Here is a 20,512-nt window from a genome sequence, read left to right as displayed (position 1 = left end):
GGCGTTGAGGAAACATTGCTTTGTCATGTGTCAGTGACTCAGAACTGATTGGTATTTGGAGGAAATATGTATGTATGTATGTATATATGTATGAAAATGTGATAGACACACAGACCTTCTGTGAGGTTTAACTAAAGCAACACGTTTGCATTTAACCTTGAGACGTATAATTCTATTAGAGAAAGAATAAAGAACAAAAATGTACACTTAAGACCCATTTTTCAACCTCTAAAGCTCACCAGTGTCGTTAGCCGTTGTTTAGAAATCATGTAAAAACCTTTCTTTTTTTTCCCTGCGTTTATCAAAACGGCTGATGTTTTTTAACTGAATCATATTAAACAGGTTCTGATAGAAAATGAAAAAAAAAAAAAAAACCCCTGAGGCTCTGTCGCTGTCTGACGGTTCAGTGCAGCCAGAGACTGTCTCTTCTCTGAGCGAGCGATGGGCGTGTGTGTGTGATTTTATGCATGAGACCCGTACCACTTCCAGGTTAAAGCCAGGGTCACGGTGAGGTTAGAGTTTAGGATTTCAGGCATAGGGTCAGTGTTTTGGGTCAGAGGTCAAAGGGCAGATGTCAGAGCCCTGGGTTAGGGTTTCAGATGGTTCATTTTTCTTTTTGGTTTTAAAAGCACACATCAGGAAATCTATGACTCCCTGTGAAAAGTACACGTTAATGCAAATTATTACAAATAGAATAATACAGTGTTCATTTCTATAAAAAACAGTCTTTTGTTGATCTATTTTCTACCACAAAATTATATATATATATATATATTTTTTTTTTACAACTTTTACAGCATAATCTTTATACAGCATAAGTCTGGTCTCTCCCTCATGTTCCAAGGCATTTGCCTGCTCGCAAACGAGAAACACATGATGCTGACCTCGCCAACGACTGTTTTCACAGCCCAGATACACGGCCAGCATTTCAACTTACTTCATATATTTTCATTGTGACACATATGACCTGTTTCCTTCAATGCAGTTTGCACAGAAAGCACTCCATCAAGTAAAGGCTCAGCGTTTAGACTCAGCCTTTCTCTTCTCTTCTCTTCTCTTCTCTTCTCTTCTCTTCTTCTCTTTTCTTTTCTCTTCTTTTCTTTTCTTTTCTCTTCTCTTCTTCTCTTTTCTCTTCTCTTCTCTTATCTTCTTCTCTCTTCTTTTCTTTTCTCTTCTCTTCTTCTCTTTTCTCTTCTCTTCTCTTCTTCTCTTTTTTTCTCTTCTTTTCTTTTCTTTTCTCTTCTCTTCTCTTCTCTTCTCTTCTCTTCTCTTCTCTCTTCTCTTCTCTTCTCTTCTTCTCTCTTCTTTTCTTTTCTCTTCTCTTCTTTTCTCTTCTCTTCTCTTCTTCTCTTCTCTTTTCTTTTCTTTTCTCTTCTCTTCTCTTCTCTTCTCTTCTCTTCTCTTCTCTTTTCTCTTCTCTTCTCTTCTTCTCTTTTCTTTTCTTTTTTCTTTTCTTCTCTTTTCTCTTCTTTTCTCTTCTCTTCTCTTCATCTCTTTTCTTTTCTCTTCTCTTCTCTTCTCTTCTTCTCTTTTTTCTTTTCTTTTCTTTTCTTTTCTCTTCTCTTCTCTTCTTCTCTTTTTTCTTTTCTTTTCTCTTTTCTTTTCTTTTCTTTTCTTTTCTTTTCTTTTTTCTTTTCTTTTCTTTTCTCTTCTCTTCTTCTCTCTTCTTTTCTTTTCTTTTCTTCATTCATTAAGGGTAGCAATTTCCAATGCCAACATTTGGAGACCAGTGCTATCTACATAACAGACTCTTGGGAAGTGCGGACTCGTTTTGTTTTGTTTTGATTTCTTTTTCGAGATTAAAAATACAAGCAAAAAATATTTACAATTTCCTTTTTTTTTTGTTATCATTTCATTGCTTCCAGTAAGCAGCCACTTCACCAGCTGTATAAAACATTGCAGTGAAATAATTATTTTTGTGGGCAGATGAAGTCAGTAGACATCCAGCTGAGCTGAAGAAAGAAGATTTTTAAAAGAATTTTTTTTTTTTATCTTTTCACGTGGCTGTCGCTCTTGTAAAAAAGACCGTCAATAGATTTGCTGGTTGGATGAGAGGCAGGATCCGCGAGAGCAGTGTCCTTTTGCGGAGGTGGGAAAGCGCCTCTTTAGAAGGTCAGATTTAATGGTCTTCTCTCGTTAAGCGGCCCCTTCCTCCTCGACAAAACACCTGCACTCTGGTTTGTTTTTCCCTCCCTCAGAAAAAACCGCTCGCCGACGCGGGCTGGGAAACAGGCTCGTCTCTCTATTCATGGATGCGGCGTTCACATGAAAATAAACGGCTCCTGTTTCGCTGTGTTTACTGTGTACACAGTTGGCTTTCGTATTTTTAGACTTGTTTTGAAAAAGGAAAAAAAAAAACCCACACTGCTTCCAGACCTTTGGTTAAGGATTTTAACTTTTCGTATGGATAATTAAGATAAAGCAGTGGGATATGCCATGTTCTTAACACATTGTTGTTATTGTTGCATCGGTAACAAATTCTCAGAATGCAACTCTTTTCTGTTGTCATCATCCCCCACCCCCCCCCCCCCCCCCCCCCCCAAAACTGGTAAAAACTGGAAAGAACAGACTAGGGAGATTCTTCTCCCATTGACTTCTGTAAGCATCGCCATGGCTACCACTGGGAAGAAACTCAAAAATCAAAAAAAGTTGTAAACAAGAGAAATTTTAATCCCAGAAGGCAAGACTACACGATAAGATCGACCGCGTCTAGACGTTTATTCAAAAGAACAAGAATTTCCTCTCAACGTTTTCTTTCTCTTTTTTTTTTTTTTTCCCTTTTTCTTTTTCTTAGCCATACGTTTGAGTGAAGACGTGTTACAGGTTCTGTGGATGAAGAAAGCAGGGCTAGCCTCTCCGCTGTTCGCGGCACAGATGTCTTTGATTTGATTACGAACACGGTGGAGGACGCATTCCTCGCGTCTTGTCTGCGCCTGTGTTTTCTGTGTCTTAACCGTCCTACGTTCTCTCAGTCTTTTTCCGAGTGTCTGAAAGGTGGATAATCACCACTTGGTGAAATATAAATGCCCCACTGTTGTTTGACAGGGATGTTCAAATGGCTCATGAAAAAAATATCGAAACACATAAAATCTTGATGCACCATTTTACTCAGACATCCACGGGAGAGAACTTATTAATGAAACAAACAGGCAAACATGGTTTACAACAAGGAAAATAACAGCCAGTGTTAATTCATCAAGCACACTGTTATGTCTGTAAGCATTGCTGTACTATGAATATTCAAACACAAAACAGCCTTTTCATTAAACTTGGATCAACCTTTCTGGTGTCACCAGCGGTTGAACTACGCTACAGCTGGAACACCTCACTCTCCTTATATCCACCTGATATTGGTAGACATTGCACCTGAGTACAGATCTCAGGTCAGTTTGGGTTTAAAGGCTGCAGTGCCTTGGTCGGTGGTGTGGTTATATCTTTTTGGGCTGAGGACTGATCCTGAATCTTTGCTTGAGACTTCCTTATGGAAATCAACTGACTTTGAGACTCAAAACCTAATTTTCTCTGAGCATAATTGCTGTGATCTTGGAAGGAAAGTTTCAGGCAAAATGGTACAGCTTTTCTAATGTTACACTGAATTTTCAGGGCATTTTCAGGTTTTCTATGTAACGAGCGAAATACAGAAATTTATGCATTGCCAAACTGCAGAAAACATCACTACAAACATATCTTTAGAGGTTCAAGGTTTATCCACAAAACTGCCTAAGAAAAATTCACATCTGCTACACATCAGTCCTCTTTTTTAAACATCAACAACAACAACAGCATCGGCAAAAACAACAACAAACAAACAGTTTTATTAATCGCACTTTGCTGTTTATCCAGTCCTCATTGTCAGTTAGCTCACATCTAACCTTTCCATGCCAAAGATGCAGCGTGATGATTTCAATGGTTTTAAGCCCTAAGAACTGATCCTGAATTCTGAATTCTAATTCCGGGTGGTTCTGAATCGAAGTCCTTTGCTTTGTATTCTATACTAATACATCTAGCCAACACCCTTGTTCAGGACAACACACAGCTTTTACGATGACTGAGGTCTCACACAGATGAAACAGCTTTGTGATTAACTTTAAGTTCTGTCCAGTGGCGGATCAGCAGAGAGTCACGACACACAGAAATCAGAACCAACACAGTTCCTTCAAAAGCCAGTCTTCCCCACTCACTGTGTTTGGTACTCTGTGAAACAGGTACAGGGCAGTGGCGTCCTGGAGTCGAGTGCAGGGGGTGGGTATCTCCTTCCTCACGGCCGTGAAGATCATCTCCATCTGGGCTGTCTCCATCCTCCTGGCCGTTCCCGAGGCCGTCGTTTTCGACATGGTCAGCTTCAGCTACCGGAATGCAACTTTCCGCACCTGCATGCTCGTTCCCAAGACGGACGTCATGAGGGTATGTCTGCAGCCTTTACGATCAAAATGATTTCAAGCGAAAATTTTAGATGATTTCGGATAAGGTGGCTCCTCTCTGGACGTTAGATCTGCATTTACATCTGTGTGGTGCCAAATGGTCTGTTAAAGAAGTGGAGCGTATCTGCATAGTGCACAGGTGTAGTTTAAAGGTGTTGAAAGCTGTGATTCAGAGTGATGTAAAAGTATAGAAAGGTTTAGTGTAGCACCCCTGTGGGAGGCATAAGTTTATTATTTTCGAATACTGTTGTGTACAATGCCAAGATGCAAGTGTGATTGCAATGTCTGAGTTTTTTTGCAACTGTTTTCATTTCATGTGTGTTCATCATAATGTCTTGATTAATGTTAGAATCTGTAAATGTTTTCAGTGAATAAGTGCTGTTAAAATCTGCAAGCGTTTTCATTTTATAAGAGCTCATTACGATGTTCATTTTACAGTTAAAACTAGTTCATTGGAGGACAAAATAAGGAAACAAGACACGATAGGCCAGCTTTAACCAATCGTTTGACGGCAGCAATTTACATGGGTGTGTCTGGTTAATGTGAGAGAGAGTTTTCGAGAAGTAATTGGGAGAGTGTGAAGAGAGAATGCAAGAGAGAAAGCAGCGAGAGGACAATGAACGTAGAGAAAATGTTCAATTGTGTTGAATTAAACCCGAAAGTTTTCCAAAGTCAACCAGAAGTTTCAAAAGGCAAAGTACGTTTGTAGTTTTGTTTTTCCCCAGTGTATATTTGTTTCCGAGACAGTTTTGGAGGTGTTTTTTTTGCTAGGTGCTGGCGAAATTAGAAGAGTTCGAGTGCTCGCCATTTTGTGGATTACTACAGTGGACACTGAGTTTTCCCGAACTTTGTCAAGGACGACTGCCATTGAGATTTCGGCGCGGACGGAGCAGCAAAGACAGCGCAGTCAACTTCACTCTTCAGCCGTGGAGGTCTTGCTACACTTCCTTTGTGAACAGTCAAAAGGTTCAGTGAGTACAAAATACGTGCCTTGGTCCACCATTTCGACATGCGCGCCAACTAAGGGGTACCCCAGACTGTCTCTGTATGTCAAAACCCGGGAATTTTATTTTATTTTCATGTCACCTTGTTGGTTGTTTCTTGTGTGAATATATGTGTGTGCATGTGTGTAACTTCTGTTGACTACTGATGCGTGAGCGGGCAAATAAATGTTCATTGTAGGACACAGTATTTATCGTTTGTATCTTTGAGGGTGAAACTCAAAGTGGGGGCTCGTATTTTTAATAACAAATCAGCAAGGGAGGTTATCCATTCGGCATTAGTGATAGCCATTTCCATAGGCTAGCCCAGGCCTCTTTGACACCCTTGGCAAGACTAACCCCTTAGACATATATCCTGCCGGTGGATCCCATCCAAGCTCCTCCCTTGCGTGTGTATAGAGTGGTGGTAGGCCACAACACATATGTAACATAGTTCAACAAAATCAGCTTAGTGGGAGGGCTACACGTGGGGGCTCGTCCGGGATTAGTTTGTATGCTGTTTTTTTTTTCTAAGATGAACATGTTATTATGCTTGTAATTTAATGGTAATACTGTGTCAAATGTGAACTTGTCTTGTGTGCATCAGATTTGTTGTTGAGGGTGTATATTGATTGTTTCTGTGAAAACTTTATTACAATATGGAGAAAGAGCAGATATTAAGTTGGTGTGAGGACAAGGGTGTTAACCCTAAAAATGCCATTGTACTTAGTAATGTGCTTGTTGATGTTACTGATGAGATTCTTTATCAGGTCCTAGATAATGCAGAAGTCTTTGGTCGATCCAAAGTGAGAGGCCGTTGTTTAGCATCCTTTGGGAAAAGTCAGTTAATTCTTGTTGAGATTTCCAATGATATCAGTACAATCAAAGTACCCGAGCAGGTAGGTGTAAGAGGTGAGGTGGCTCCCTGGTTGGTCAGTATTGCTGTTGAAGCTTCACCATTACAACTCCCCACAGAGAAGGAAGATTTTCAGGCTAAACTGATGACATTCCTGGCCAATGAAGGAAAGACAATTGCTGACATGGAGGGTTTGTTTAACTCTGCAACGTCCTCCCCTGCAGGTCCAGACCTAAACACTCAGCTGGTGAATGCTATATCCTCTTTGGTTGATAAGTGTCAGGCTGCAGCAGTCGAAAGTCCAGTCTACCGCAAACTTCGTATGTTCTCTGGCGTGAAGCCAACTCCCCATGGAGAGGAAGAATATGATGCGTGGGCTGAACAGACAACTCACATGCTTGGTGAGTGGAAGTGTGCAGATTCATTAAAGAAACAGAGAATAGCAGAGAGTCTTAAAGGGCCAGCTGCCGATATTGTCAGATGCCTGAGAGTCAGTAACCCCAATGCTACGGCCAGTGATTACTTAACAGCCCTCGAGACAGCCTTTGGAACTACAGAGAGCGCCACAGATCTCCTGTTTAAGTTTCGTAACACGTTCCAGCTTGAAGGTGAGAAGCTTTCAGCATATCTGCTTAGAATTGACAAACTGCTTCACTCTGTGTTCCGGAAAGGTGGCATCAATCTGGGGGACATGGATCGAGCCCGCATTGAGCAGGTTGCAAGAGGTGCTTTGCCTCATGACCTTGTTGCCCTCCGTATTAGAATGACCTACAAACTCCGATCTGCCCCTACCTTCACTGAACTGCTCCGTGACGTGAGAGAGGAGGAGAATATGATACTGGAGAGGCCTGGTGCTACCCATGTCGCTGCATCCACCATGCTTGTGCCAGTCGAATGTGCAACCGTCTCAGCTGCGTCACCACGGCTTGAGTCCAGTCCTGTATCTGCTTGTACCGGAAAAGATCCTGCTTTAGAGAGTCTTGCCAAAGAAGTGCAAGGGCTTAAGACTGAGGTCACTCGCCTGCTCTCTGTCTCTTCACTTTCATTAGTTGCACAGACCCCACCCCACAGCAGTAAGAAGAGGCCAGAGGGAAATCCCTTTGCAAAAGCACAAGAGGGACTACCAGAAAAGCTGAACCGAGCTGACATCTTCTGTTACAGATGTGGTGAAGATGGTCATTTTCAGCGGGAATGCCAGAATCCAGAGAACCTCAGAAAGGTGAACAAACGCCTCCTGAAGCTGAAGCGGCCGTCGGGAAACTCCGCAGGGGCCCAGTAGAGGAACGGGCTGGCGCCCCAAGGTTGACACGTTCCACAAAGTGTGAACCGCTGAAAGGAGAGAAAGCTGTACTTCCAGTGGGCCTAATTGGGCCTAGCTCTGTTGTCTCAGTGCGAATTGAAGACATATATGCAAAAGCTTTACTTGACAGCGGGTCTCAAGTTACCCTTCTTTACCGCTCATTTTACGACAAGTATCTGAAACACATGCCATTGACTCCAGTTGACTGTTTGGAAATATGGGGACTCAGTGTCAAAGAGTATCCCTATGATGGTTACCTGTGCTTGAAGCTTGAGTTTAGTAGCGATGTAGTTGGAGTAGCCGAGACAGTTGAGACACTTGTGCTTGTGTGTCCTGACCCAACCATCAAAGGGGAGACTTCCATCATAGTGGGTACCAATACCTCTGTGGTGAGGCGACTGTTCAATTCCTGTAAACGCCAAGGAGGTGAGAATTTCCTAAGTACCATGACTGTGCATCCTGAGATTAAACAAGCCTACCAGAGATTTCAGAAACTCTCAAATGAGGCTGCTGAGATGGAAAGAGGCACCGTATGGCTTGCTAAAGCTAAGCCTATGACTTTACCCCCAGGGGAAGCTGCAACCGTTACCGGCATTCCTAAGTTCCCTGGTCATCTGTCAACGGAGACAGTCCTAGTTGATCATTCTGGAGGTGGTCCAATTCCTGATGAGCTTCTGGTGTTACCCACCCTCAAAAAGGCTGCTGATGTTCGTAACCGTCGCATCAAGATTATCGTAAGGAATCTGTCCACTCATGAAGTAACTCTGAAACGTGGGATGCCCATTGCACACCTGTTTCCAGTAGATGTTGTGGATGAGGACCCAGTGAAGGGAAAACACACAGACTTGGCCAAGCTGACCCCGTCTGCGTTCAACTTTGGTGATTCCCCAGTACCCCAGGAGTGGAAGGAACGATTGTGCAAGAAGATGATGGAGAGAAAGGAAGTTTTCTCCCGAGGCGAATTTGATGTTGGATGTGCAAAGAACACAGAACACACCATTCGGGTGACCGACGATAAGCCTTTTCGAGAGCGCTCCCGACGTCTGCCTCCTGGGGATGTTGCAGAAGTTAGGAAGCATCTTAACGAACTCCTCAAAGCTGGTATTATCTCGGAGTCGAGAAGTCCTTATGCTTCACCCATTGTGGTGGTACGCAAGAAAAATGGCACAATACGTATGTGCGTGGATTACAGGACATTGAACAGAAGAACAATTCCTGACCAGTACACAGTGCCACGTATTGAGGATGCTCTTACCTGCCTGAGTGGTAGCCAGTGGTTCAGCGTGCTGGATCTGAGGAGCGGCTACTATCAGATCCCTCTGGACAAGGCTGACAAAGAAAAGACCGCCTTCATCTGTCCAGCTGGTTTTTACCAATTTGAGAGAATGCCACAGGGAATTTCTGGTGCCCCGGCCACATTCCAGCGCGCTATGGAGAGAACACTTGGAGATATGAACCTTTTGGAAGTCCTTGTTTATTTAGATGATATCATTGTCTTCGGGAAGACCCTCGAGGAACATGAGCAACGTTTGATGAAAGTGTTGGACAGGCTGAAAGAGGAAGGGCTTAAGTTGTCCTTGGACAAATGTCAGTTCTGTCGCACTTCAGTGAACTACTTGGGACACATTGTTTCAAGAGATGGTATCGCTACGGACCCCTCCAAGGTGGAGGCTGTGAAGTCTTGGCCATGTCCAAAGAACATATCCGCTCTTCGCTCTTTTCTGGGCTTCAGTGGATATTACAGACGCTTTGTGAAAGACTATTCCAAAGTCAGTTACCCACTCAACCAGCTGTTGAAGGGCTGTATCACTGCAGGGAAGCATGGTCAGAAGTCCAAAGAAGGTAAAGGTAGTCAAAATCCCAAGGAGGATAATGAGTCAAAGCAGCTGTTCCATCCCTCTGAGCCGTTCGGTTCTAGGTGGGACGCAAAGTGTGAAGCAGCCTTTGAGATGCTCAAGAAACGTCTCACTGAAGCACCTGTCCTGGCCTTTGCCAATCCGCAGTTACCTTACACCCTGCATGTTGATGCCAGCAGAGAAGGTTTGGGAGGTGTGCTTTACCAAGATCAAGGGGATGGTCTACGTCCTGTCGCTTTTGTCAGCAGGAGCCTTTCTCCATCCGAGAAGAATTACCCCACACACAAGCTTCAGTTCTTGGCTTTAAAGTGGGCGGTTACCGACAAGCTGCACGATTACCTCTATGGAGCGAAGTTTGAGGTGCATACGGATAACAATCCGTTAACTTATATCCTCACTACAGCCAAATTAGATGCAGTGGGACATCGATGGTTGGCTGCATTGTCAACGTATGATTTCAGCTTGAAATATCGACCGGGTAAACAGAACACCGATGCAGATGCCTTGTCGCGTCGTCCTCATGTGATGACCAATACTCGTGGTGACGAATGGGAGACCATTCCTTCTGCTAGTGTCAAAGCCATGTGTCAGGCATCCCATGTGGGCAGTCCCAAATACTCACCACCACACAGAGTCATTGACCTGGTAGGGGCGTCTAAACAGGCTATACCCCGGGCATATTGCAATGTGTCTGCAGTAAGCACCCATCAGCTGCCCAAGCTGAGTTCAGCTGAGATTGCTCAGGCGCAGCACACAGACCCATGCATTGGGGAAGTATTGAGAGCTGTTGCTCAGAACGATGTAAACAGTGCTGACAGAGGGAAGCACCCGGATGTACCATTGTTACTTAAAGAGTGGGAGAAGCTGAAGTTAAAGGATTCAGTCCTCTACCGAGTCTCTAGGCCGCCCAATAAGCCATTGGTGCAGCAACTGGTGCTCCCACAAAAGTTCAGAGAGACAGTGCTTCAGTCATTGCATGATCATTCTGGCCACTTAGGGTTTGACAAAACCTATGGGCTGGTGCGAGAGAGGTTTTACTGGCCTCGCATGAAAGCAGAGATTGAAAGGTATTGCAAGAATTGCGCCAGGTGTATTCAACGAAAGACACTTCCAACAAGAGCTGCTGAACTGTCACATCTTACCAGTGATGGACCCATGGATCTTATCTGCATAGATTTCCTGTCAATCGAGCCTGACTCCAAGAATATATGCAATGTACTTGTGGTTACAGATCACTACACTCGGTATGCCCAAGCGTTTCCCACTAAGGACCAAAAGTCATCCACAGTCGCCAAAGTGCTGTGGGAAAAGTATTTCATTCACTATGGCTTGCCTAAAAGAGTGCACTCCGATCAGGGAAAAGACTTTGAAAGTCGTCTCATTCATGAACTTCTGGGCATGCTTGGGATAAAGAAATCCAGAACCACCCCATATCACCCTCAAGGCGACCCCCAGCCTGAGCGGTTCAATAGGACATTGCTGGATATGCTTGGAACACTGACCTCTGCTGAGAAGGGCAAATGGAGCCAGTACATTAGTTACCTAGTCCACGCATATAACTGTACGAGAAACGATTCGACTGGTTATAGTCCATACTTCTTAATGTTTGGCCGTGAAGCTAGGTTGCCGGTTGATGTATGCTTCGGAGTTGCAGGGGACAGCTCATCCCCAAAGTCTTACCTGAGGTACGTCGCAAGCATGAAGCGAGATCTTCAGGCTGCATACCAGTTAGCAGAAAGTATGGCTGGGAAGAGAAACGAAGGGAACAAAAAGCGGTATGATCAGAGAGTTCGATATTGTCCACTTGCTCCTGGTGACAAGGTGTTAATCCGGAATGTTGGCCTTCAAGGAAAACATAAGATTGCCGATCGCTGGAGTTCGACCCCTTATGTTGTTGAAAGTCAGATGCCAGGTCTGCCTGTGTTCAAGCTGAGGCCGGAGGATGGTGATGGCCCTAAAAAGGTTCTCCACCGAAATCTGATTTTACCACTTGGACAGGAGGTAAGACTGAGGCCAGCGACAACCCCAGAGGTTTCTGAGCAAAGAAAAAGAACCAGTAAGAGGCTTAAAGGCAAGAGAACAACAGTCTCTGAGGCTGTGGAGAAGCACACATTAGATGGTGATGACCGGAAGTCAGACTCTGAGTCGGAGGATGATGAGATGGGTATGTACACCTATTACTATTCACGACCGATGGCGATGCCAAGTAGTGACAAAGGCGAACGCGCTGAGGCCTTTGGCCTAGATTTTGATGTAGGTTGGCCTGTGGCGACCCTTGACCTTGATGCCTTACCTGATGCTTCCAGTGACAACTTACCTGCGCATTCCCCTCGGGAACAAGAAAGGCCAGACGATACAAGACAAGAGGCAGAGATGGGAGAAATAGATGATGCAAACCAAGATCATGAGACAGAAGGACACGAAGAAACACTTCCTAGAGCAGCGGAGATGACACAACAGACAGAGGAGATTACAAGACCACAGAGAGTGAGAAGGGCCCCTGAAAGGCTTACTTATGACTCGCCAGGGCAGCCTACCTCAGTAAAAGTAACTACACATTCCTCTACACCATTACAGAAGGATAGTGGATCAGTTAGATTTACCCCAAGCCTCACAGTAAGATATGTTAGTACCCTGTTTAAGTGGATAGGTTGAGGTAAAAGTATGTTTTTGGTAAAAGTTGACTTTGATGTGTTACAGTAATGTATTCTTTCTGTTTACCTTCGTCATGGGGACATGCCGATTTTAGTGGGGGGAGAGTGTAGCACCCCTGTGGGAGGCATAAGTTTATTATTTTCGAATACTGTTGTGTACAATGCCAAGATGCAAGTGTGATTGCAATGTCTGAGTTTTTTTGCAACTGTTTTCATTTCATGTGTGTTCATCATAATGTCTTGATTAATGTTAGAATCTGTAAATGTTTTCAGTGAATAAGTGCTGTTAAAATCTGCAAGCGTTTTCATTTTATAAGAGCTCATTACGATGTTCATTTTACAGTTAAAACTAGTTCATTGGAGGACAAAATAAGGAAACAAGACACGATAGGCCAGCTTTAACCAATCGTTTGACGGCAGCAATTTACATGGGTGTGTCTGGTTAATGTGAGAGAGAGTTTTCGAGAAGTAATTGGGAGAGTGTGAAGAGAGAATGCAAGAGAGAAAGCAGCGAGAGGACAATGAACGTAGAGAAAATGTTCAATTGTGTTGAATTAAACCCGAAAGTTTTCCAAAGTCAACCAGAAGTTTCAAAAGGCAAAGTACGTTTGTAGTTTTGTTTTTCCCCAGTGTATATTTGTTTCCGAGACAGTTTTGGAGGTGTTTTTTTGCTAGGTGCTGGCGAAATTAGAAGAGTTCGAGTGCTCGCCATTTTGTGGATTACTACAGTGGACACTGAGTTTTCCCGAACTTTGTCAAGGACGACTGCCATTGAGATTTCGGCGCGGACGGAGCAGCAAAGACAGCGCAGTCAACTTCACTCTTCAGCCGTGGAGGTCTTGCTACACTTCCTTTGTGAACAGTCAAAAGGTTCAGTGAGTACAAAATACGTGCCTTGGTCCACCATTTCGACATGCGCGCCAACTAAGGGGTACCCCAGACTGTCTCTGTATGTCAAAACCCGGGAATTTTATTTTATTTTCATGTCACCTTGTTGGTTGTTTCTTGTGTGAATATATGTGTGTGCATGTGTGTAACTTCTGTTGACTACTGATGCGTGAGCGGGCAAATAAATGTTCATTGTAGGACACAGTATTTATCGTTTGTATCTTTGAGGGTGAAACTCAAAGTGGGGGCTCGTATTTTTAATAACAAATCAGCAAGGGAGGTTATCCATTCGGCATTAGTGATAGCCATTTCCATAGGCTAGCCCAGGCCTCTTTGACACCCTTGGCAAGACTAACCCCTTAGACATATATCCTGCCGGTGGATCCCATCCAAGCTCCTCCCTTGCGTGTGTATAGAGTGGTGGTAGGCCACAACACATATGTAACATAGTTCAACAAAATCAGCTTAGTGGGAGGGCTACATTAGTGTAAAGGCATCAAGCTATGCAATGTAAGGACATGGAAAGACATGAGGGAAAAACTGTAGAAATGGGTCGTGTAAAAGTGAAGATATCATTTAAAGTTGTGATGAATAGAGAGTGTGAATGTAATGTTAAGAGACTGCGTTTAGGCATTCAGAGCTGAAGTGTAAATGCGTTGGAAGGTAAAGGATAAACCTGTAGTTTGGTGTGAAGGCCTAGTTTAAAAACAAAACAGTGTAATGTAATGAGGTCAAAAAAGGCATTATGTAAAGTCTCACCCTGCCGAAGTTTCATCGCTTCCAATCAAACATACATTCTGTAAAAAGAGACCAAACGAATATCCTTCACAGAGGTAAAAAAAAAAAAAATAGGAAGGAGAGAAAAGCTGGAAGTCTTTTTGTACCTTCTGCTGTCTTTGGGGAATATCTGAACATCACATTCTTTGTTCCCCAGCCTAGAGAAGCTAATTGATCACAGACCAGCCCTGGCAATCACAACCAGCCCATATCTTCCCCCCTCCAGCAAAGCCATATGTGAGAGTCAGAGACACAGAGTCTGTTCTTTCACACACAGACACCGAAGATTAAGCTCTCCCTCACGTTACGGCCTGACAGTCTTTAAGGTTTATGGGGGGAGAAAGCAGTTACATGTGTTTTTATCGCATTACCGCGGAAACGGTGGGGCTTACGGGTTTGGTGTATAGGGCGTGAGTTCTGAGGGAGAAAATGCTCTCCAGACTGTAATTGTCAAGTTACGTTTCTGACTGAGCTTGTCTCCTTTTATGATTGCATCACAGTTTTGTGTTGTTTTGTGGGAAATTGAAGGAGTCAAATGGGTTTTGTGCCGCGCTCACCGTTCGGAGAGGGGGAAAAAATTGGTTTTTATCAACGTATACTTTATGGGGTAATTGTTTCCAGGTTCTTGCACCATTAGCGGAGAATTCCGTATGTAATATGACTGCTAAATGCAAAACCTCACTGATAATGTTCAGATGCCCATAAACCTAGCGTGACTATAACGCTGATTCTGTCATACGTTACTTTCGGTTGGTTATTTTAATCATACTTCTTTTGTGTTTTGTTTTGTTTTGTTTTGTATGTGTGTGTGTGTGTGTGTGCGTGTGTGTGTGTGTGTTTTCGGTCTCGCTCTATAGTACTATGTGGAAGTAAAGGACTGGTGGCTTTTTGGCTTTTATTTCTGCATGCCTTTGGCCTGCACCGCAATCTTCTACACGCTTATGACCTGCGAGATGCTGAGCCATAGAAACGGAAGCCTCCGGATCGCCCTGAGCGAGCACCTGAAACAGGTGAGCCCGTTACAACCAGCCAATCCTGGCTGCTTTGAACCACCAACAGCCAATCAGAGCCATGCTCTGGCACACAGAGAGTGCCAATCAAATGTACACGGCATAGCTGACTGCGAGTCACAGCTTCACTGAGGCTTGGCATCAGAATGACTCTTCAGACAAATGTTGCAGTTTACTACAGTTACATGCTGCAGCAGAGATGTCTGCAAGAATGATGTAATGAGAGTTTAGAGCCTCCACATCATCGCAATGACCCCAGTCGGTGGGAACAGCCAGGCATGGGAATGTTGTAACACCATATGTCCCAGTCAGAATCTTGCTTAAACGGTTCCCTATATGAGGTTGATTATGTTTGCGTTGACGCAGACTCCAGTTTACCGGATTCCCGTTTGTTTTTGAAATGTCACGGCTCATGGCGCGTAAGCCAAAATACCCTCCTCTCTCTCCCCTCTGACGACGGCAGCCGTAATAACTTGTTTCTGTCGCGCAGAGACGGGAGGTGGCCAAGGCCGTGTTCTGCCTGGTCCTGATCTTCGCTCTCTGCTGGCTGCCGCTCCACCTGGGCAGGATCCTCAAGAAAGTGGTTTACGACGACAAGGATCCCGCTCGCTGCGAACTGTTCAAGTGAGACGACTTCCCCTCTTCATGCTCAGTGTCTTAAACATATGGCTTCAGCTCCTCTCATGTCTGAGCCAGAGTGTGAAGTGATTCTGTGCTTTGTGTCCTCTGCAGCATTGAAGTGATTGGTCTGTAGTCTGTGCTATAGTATGGATGTGTAGGTTGCACTTGTTCGTTTGGTGTAACTTTATTTTTCAGTATGACTTTAAGGAGGATGTCATGTGGTCACTTTTAACTGTGATGTTAGCCTAATGGTCGATAGTTATTAACATGTGATAACAACCTGATGCAATCATTATTTTCAGCTTCCTGTTGATCCTGGACTATTTGGGCATTAATTTTGCCACTATCAACTCCTGCATCAACCCCATCATTCTCTACTTTGTCAGCAAGAAATTTAAAAACTGCTTCAAGGTGAGTTCCCCCTCTGTCTTTTGTTAGCATGATAACGTTATCGTTCTAACGCCGACATTCTGAAACAGACAAAGACATCATTGCATGTAGTTGTACTTCAGCGGTGAATTTAGATTTATTTTTGTAGTGAAACTCAAGGTAACTTCACATTAATAAGACCATATGAGACAACTTTACCTCCAGAAAACTCGTTTCTACTTCTCGGAATCCTCCCATCCCAGCACTTTCCTTTCCCGCCATATGTCTAGCCAACGTGTAAACGGTGCGCCGTGAAACATTCCTCCAAGAATATGTAAACCAGAGTTTGATTTATGGGGTCATTTGGGAGGGTGGGACAGCAAGCTAAAGCACTCTACCCATGGAGCACCAAGAGAGATCAACCACACTGGTTCTGCTCAGGGAGAAAGAGAGAGAGAGAGAGAGAGAGAGGGAGGGAATGAAAGAAAGAGAGCACTCAATCTAACTCCGCAATGCCGAACCCTCTCCGTTCCCGCGTTTTCCAGTAATGAATTCCCGGAGCTGTGCTCAGATAGATCAAAGCAAGCTACGCTAAATGCCAAAGCTAATAGGCGTCTAAAACATCTCACTCAAAAACCTATCACCTTTCGCTCCGCATAAACATAGTGTGTGATTCCAGGCGTAGCAAAGCTAAGTGCACTATAAATAAATGAATTGAATGTTTGGATTTTGGAGGAGGGCTATCTTGTCTGTTCCTATCACATATGACTAATTGGCAGCTCAACTGTTAGGACCAGGTTGTCGTCTAGAGAAGAGATTTGTGGGTTTGACGCAGTGGTTTGCTATTGGACATCACATGTGCTCTCTTAATCACACTGCCATTACTAACCTTCCCCTGTGTCCATCAATCTCAATCTTAATTCTTCTTCTTCTTCTTCTTCTTCTTCTCTCTCTTTCCACCAGTCCTGTTTGTGCTGCTGGTGTCACTCGGAATCACAGGTCACCAGTACTGGTCTGATGAACGGCACCAGCATCCAGTGTAAGAATCACGAACCCAACAACCTCCACACAGACCGCAGCCTCCGCAAAGACAGCGATTGAACTCCTGCTTCTGGCTTCAAAATACGGCGCCACCAGTGACCGGGAGGACTCACTACAGGCAGCCCTGCACTCAGCTCCACGAATACTCCTGCCAAACCTTCAGGGTCTGGAACTTTACGGCAACGTGCGTGTGCTGAAAAAGACAGTACTTCTGAGCCTGCCCTCAATGAGAGACCATTTAAAATGACATATATAACCACACACACACACACACGCACGCATGTATTGTACTCATATCGAAGTGGGGAGGTCCCACTGACTCTCAGTTTCCTGTAACCAAAGAATGCTAACCTATCCCTAACCCTAACCTTAACCAAAGAAATGTTTCGACACTTTTGGTTTACCAATAATAACAATACACTTTGGGAAAACACATTGTTCACCTAGTGGGGAACAGCATTTTGTGCCCCCACACCGTGAGTGTGCAGTCAAGTCATCAACCCCAGTAAACTAGCTTTGCCTAAAACACACACAGACACATACATACACACCACACACACACTACACCACACACATACACATACACACACACACACACACACACACACACACACACACACACACACAGTGAGTAGACAATCACTCTGATGTATTTAAAGGTTTCCCAGAGTCCCTGAACAACTGTTCCCAGGGACCTCTGGAGTGCTGTTTTACCGTGAGAGCTGGACGGAGGGGAACAGTGACAGGATGCAGCTGAGTCTTTGCTATAAATTACAGCCAATCAGATGATGAGTGTGTTATTCCTATCCTGCTCCAAGCTGCTTGAGTCCTACCGGGAGCCACAGGAAACCAAGGGGGGTCAGTTTGTGTGTGTGTGTGTGTGTGTGTGTGTGAGTGTGTGTGTGTGAGTGTGTGTGTGCGTGTGTGTGTGTGTGTATGTGTGTGTGTGTATGTGTACAGTTAGTGCCAGTGCTCTCTTACTATGCTGCTCAGGAGTGGAAGAAACTCCGATCAGATCAGATCTGTCTTTAAACTGCAAATCTACGATCTTTTTTTTTTTTATCTCACTTTGGTCTGGAGTGAGAGTCAGAGATCTGATCCTAGATCAGTCTTAAAAACACAAACGTTAACAAAAAAAAGGGTCAAGCTTTAAAAAGCCACTCAAAGGCTCTAGAGTAACTGCTATTGTTTTGCATAGTCATTCAGTACGCTGGACGTCAGTGGATTTTATACAAATTAGGATTATATAATCTTTCTGGATTGTCTCAGAGTGGCTTCTCACGGTCGGTGGCTCATGATTTACATGAAGCAAGATTTGCTTTTATTACTACACGATATATCAGGATTTTGCAATGCTCTGTGTTTTGTATAAATATTGCTTGGATTAGCCTCAGATAACGTATTACTATGATATTATGTTTTGTGTATCCAGCCTGTTGGAAACTGGGGGTGTTGGGGAAAAAAAAGTGGGGGGGGGGGTAGTAGCATTGGAGGGGGGGGGGGGGGTCAGACCCTGTGAACACAAACGAAAAGGCGCTTTGGTGCACCTTGATGATTCTTTGAAAAGAAAGGGGGGTGGGGGGTGGGGGGTTAAGAAATCTCTACAGAATGTTCTAGCCCAAAACAGCGGAGCCGGAGCCACTCCGGGCTCTCGAGCCGTCGGCGTTCAGTCGAGCGGTAAGAATGAGGGGCTAATGATTTTTAACCTTGTTTAAATTTACGAGCAAGCTTCAGGAAGCGATCCAAAGGCAACAAACCCAGGGCCTGCATCATGAAACAAAAATGACAGTTTGTGGGTTCAGCCGAAGGGCTTGGGAACAAGGGGCCCTCTTCGTCTATAGAAAACGACAAAAGAATGCTAAGCCAAAATATATCTGCCTTTTTTCTTACAACACTGTGAAATTGAGCACAAGACATATTTATGGTTCTTGTTGTGTATTGTTCATATTACAACCCTTAAGATCTTTTGCTTGTATAATTTGATTGTATATCACTATAAAACTATTGATTTATGGTATTATCTTGTATTATTTTATGGACTTATTGTGTATCTTGTATTATTTGATTGTGCGTTCAGAGCAGTTGTGTTCATTAACACTCTGTGAAAGACAGAGTCCGGGGAGGGGGGGGGGTGGGGGGTGTTGAAATGTGTTTCTGGATCGTATTAAAATTTGTCGCGGAAAATGGCGTTTGCCTGCTACTGGCAAACACTGGAGGCTAAAACATCTGATGTCTTTTGCAGACACTTTGAGAATGAAACACTCAGAACTCTCATTTTTAATCTCCTATTTTTGAATTTGTTATTTTATTTTTCTGGCAAGAAATATGCAATAATGTTACAAGTTTTTGTACTAAAGTTTTGTGTGGAAAGAAGCCACTATTTCATGTCAGCATAAGCTCAGAATTTCCCCATCTCTGTACCATGTCATTTCAATGTACATCTTTATTCTTTGGTGGATGAGAAATGTTTGTGTACTAATGTGTGTGTGTGTGTGTGTGTGTGTGTAAGAAACAGAATCAAACTTGTGTTCTGAATATTGTGTTAATGAATGATTTTTGTTTGTTTGTTTGTTTGTTTGTTTGTTTCTCCTTTCTTTTTTGTATAATGTAATTTAATAACCAAATTCAGAAAAGAGGAAATTTAGAAAGAGAAATTCTTGCACTTTTGATTGGGGTCAAATGACAGTTTGCTGGGTTCCCATCATAGCTCCCACCTGGCTTATATTCAAGGAATGTTTTCTTTTTCATATACATATATATATATATAAATAAATATATATGTACATTAAAAGTCTCATTGCGGATATTCACAGTATTGAAGTGTATTTGTTCAGATCTAGCCCCCCCGTCTCCTGATACGAGCAGGTTTCCCTTGTAGGAATGGCAGTCCCATGGGGAGCATCTGTTCCTGATTCGGGAATGTGCTTTGGGAAGACGCTCCAGTCTGGCAGTGATTCGCGGAGAACTCTGACCTTTTTGGAAACGTAGGGTTTGGGGTCGTTGGAGTCAGCCCGGGGGATGTGAATCGCCTACCCACACAAGAGCACACTGAGCATGAGTAACTGGCCGCTCCCAGACTGGCTCCCATTAAACCAGCATCACTTAAAACAAGGCCCCTTTTCCAAACTCATTCCATTGCACTGGCATCAGCTGATATTAGCAGATGTGGAGGGTTGTTTGCTTGTTTGTTTGTTTGTTTGTTTGTTTGAATGTGTTTAAAATGGAATTGAGGGAATTATTTAAACAATTAAATTCGATAGGTCATATAAAACTATAATGCACATTCGCACTCTTCATCTGACAGAAAAGCTCAGTCATTCGTTTGGTGGGAGAAGGAATCCTCTGTCATATAAATGTATCTGGTTTATTTCTGTTTGTTCCTGATACCCTTTAAACACAGGACCCAGACCATCTCAGTGACCTGATACCGCTCATAATCCTGTTTGAACTGATCAAGATAAACGTCGTTTTAAATCGGTCATTTAAGTCTTATGTTCCGGAGTTCATTTAAAAAACCGCACAAGTCCTGATCCAGAACAGAAATGAGAACCAGCTCACACAAACCACGAGACTGGGCGAGCGATGCTTGGCTTCAGTCCTTCGCTTGTTAAAAGTCATTTTTTCATTATTACAGTGTGATGATAAATGACAAGTTAGACAGGTCAACCCAATCTAATGGTGCATGGAAAAAAATAATAAAAAAAAAAATCCCCAAATAATCCCTGGATTTCCAACGGGC

At 43.6% G+C, this 20,512-nt stretch overlaps 1 protein-coding gene across 1 annotated transcript in view; it reads left to right on the top strand.

Moving 5' to 3' along the window:
* Nucleotides 1-17,692, top strand: part of ednraa (endothelin receptor type Aa) — a 23,826-nt gene extending 6,134 nt beyond the window's left edge. The window contains exons 4-8 of the mRNA XM_030788069.1: nucleotides 4,206-4,404; nucleotides 14,590-14,742; nucleotides 15,233-15,366; nucleotides 15,666-15,774; nucleotides 16,696-17,692. Coding sequence (XP_030643929.1) covers nucleotides 4,206-4,404; nucleotides 14,590-14,742; nucleotides 15,233-15,366; nucleotides 15,666-15,774; nucleotides 16,696-16,833 — 733 coding nt within the window. The 3' untranslated portion in view covers nucleotides 16,834-17,692. The remainder of the gene's footprint in view (nucleotides 1-4,205; nucleotides 4,405-14,589; nucleotides 14,743-15,232; nucleotides 15,367-15,665; nucleotides 15,775-16,695) is intronic.
* The last annotated feature ends 2,820 nt before the right edge of the window (nucleotides 17,693-20,512 follow it).

This window comes from Chanos chanos, chromosome 11 (genome assembly GCF_902362185.1).
Source record: "Chanos chanos chromosome 11, fChaCha1.1, whole genome shotgun sequence".
Lineage (NCBI taxonomy): Eukaryota > Metazoa > Chordata > Actinopteri > Gonorynchiformes > Chanidae > Chanos > Chanos chanos.
Note: the sequence above shows the minus strand (reverse complement) of the source record. Positions and strands in the feature narration are given on the sequence as shown.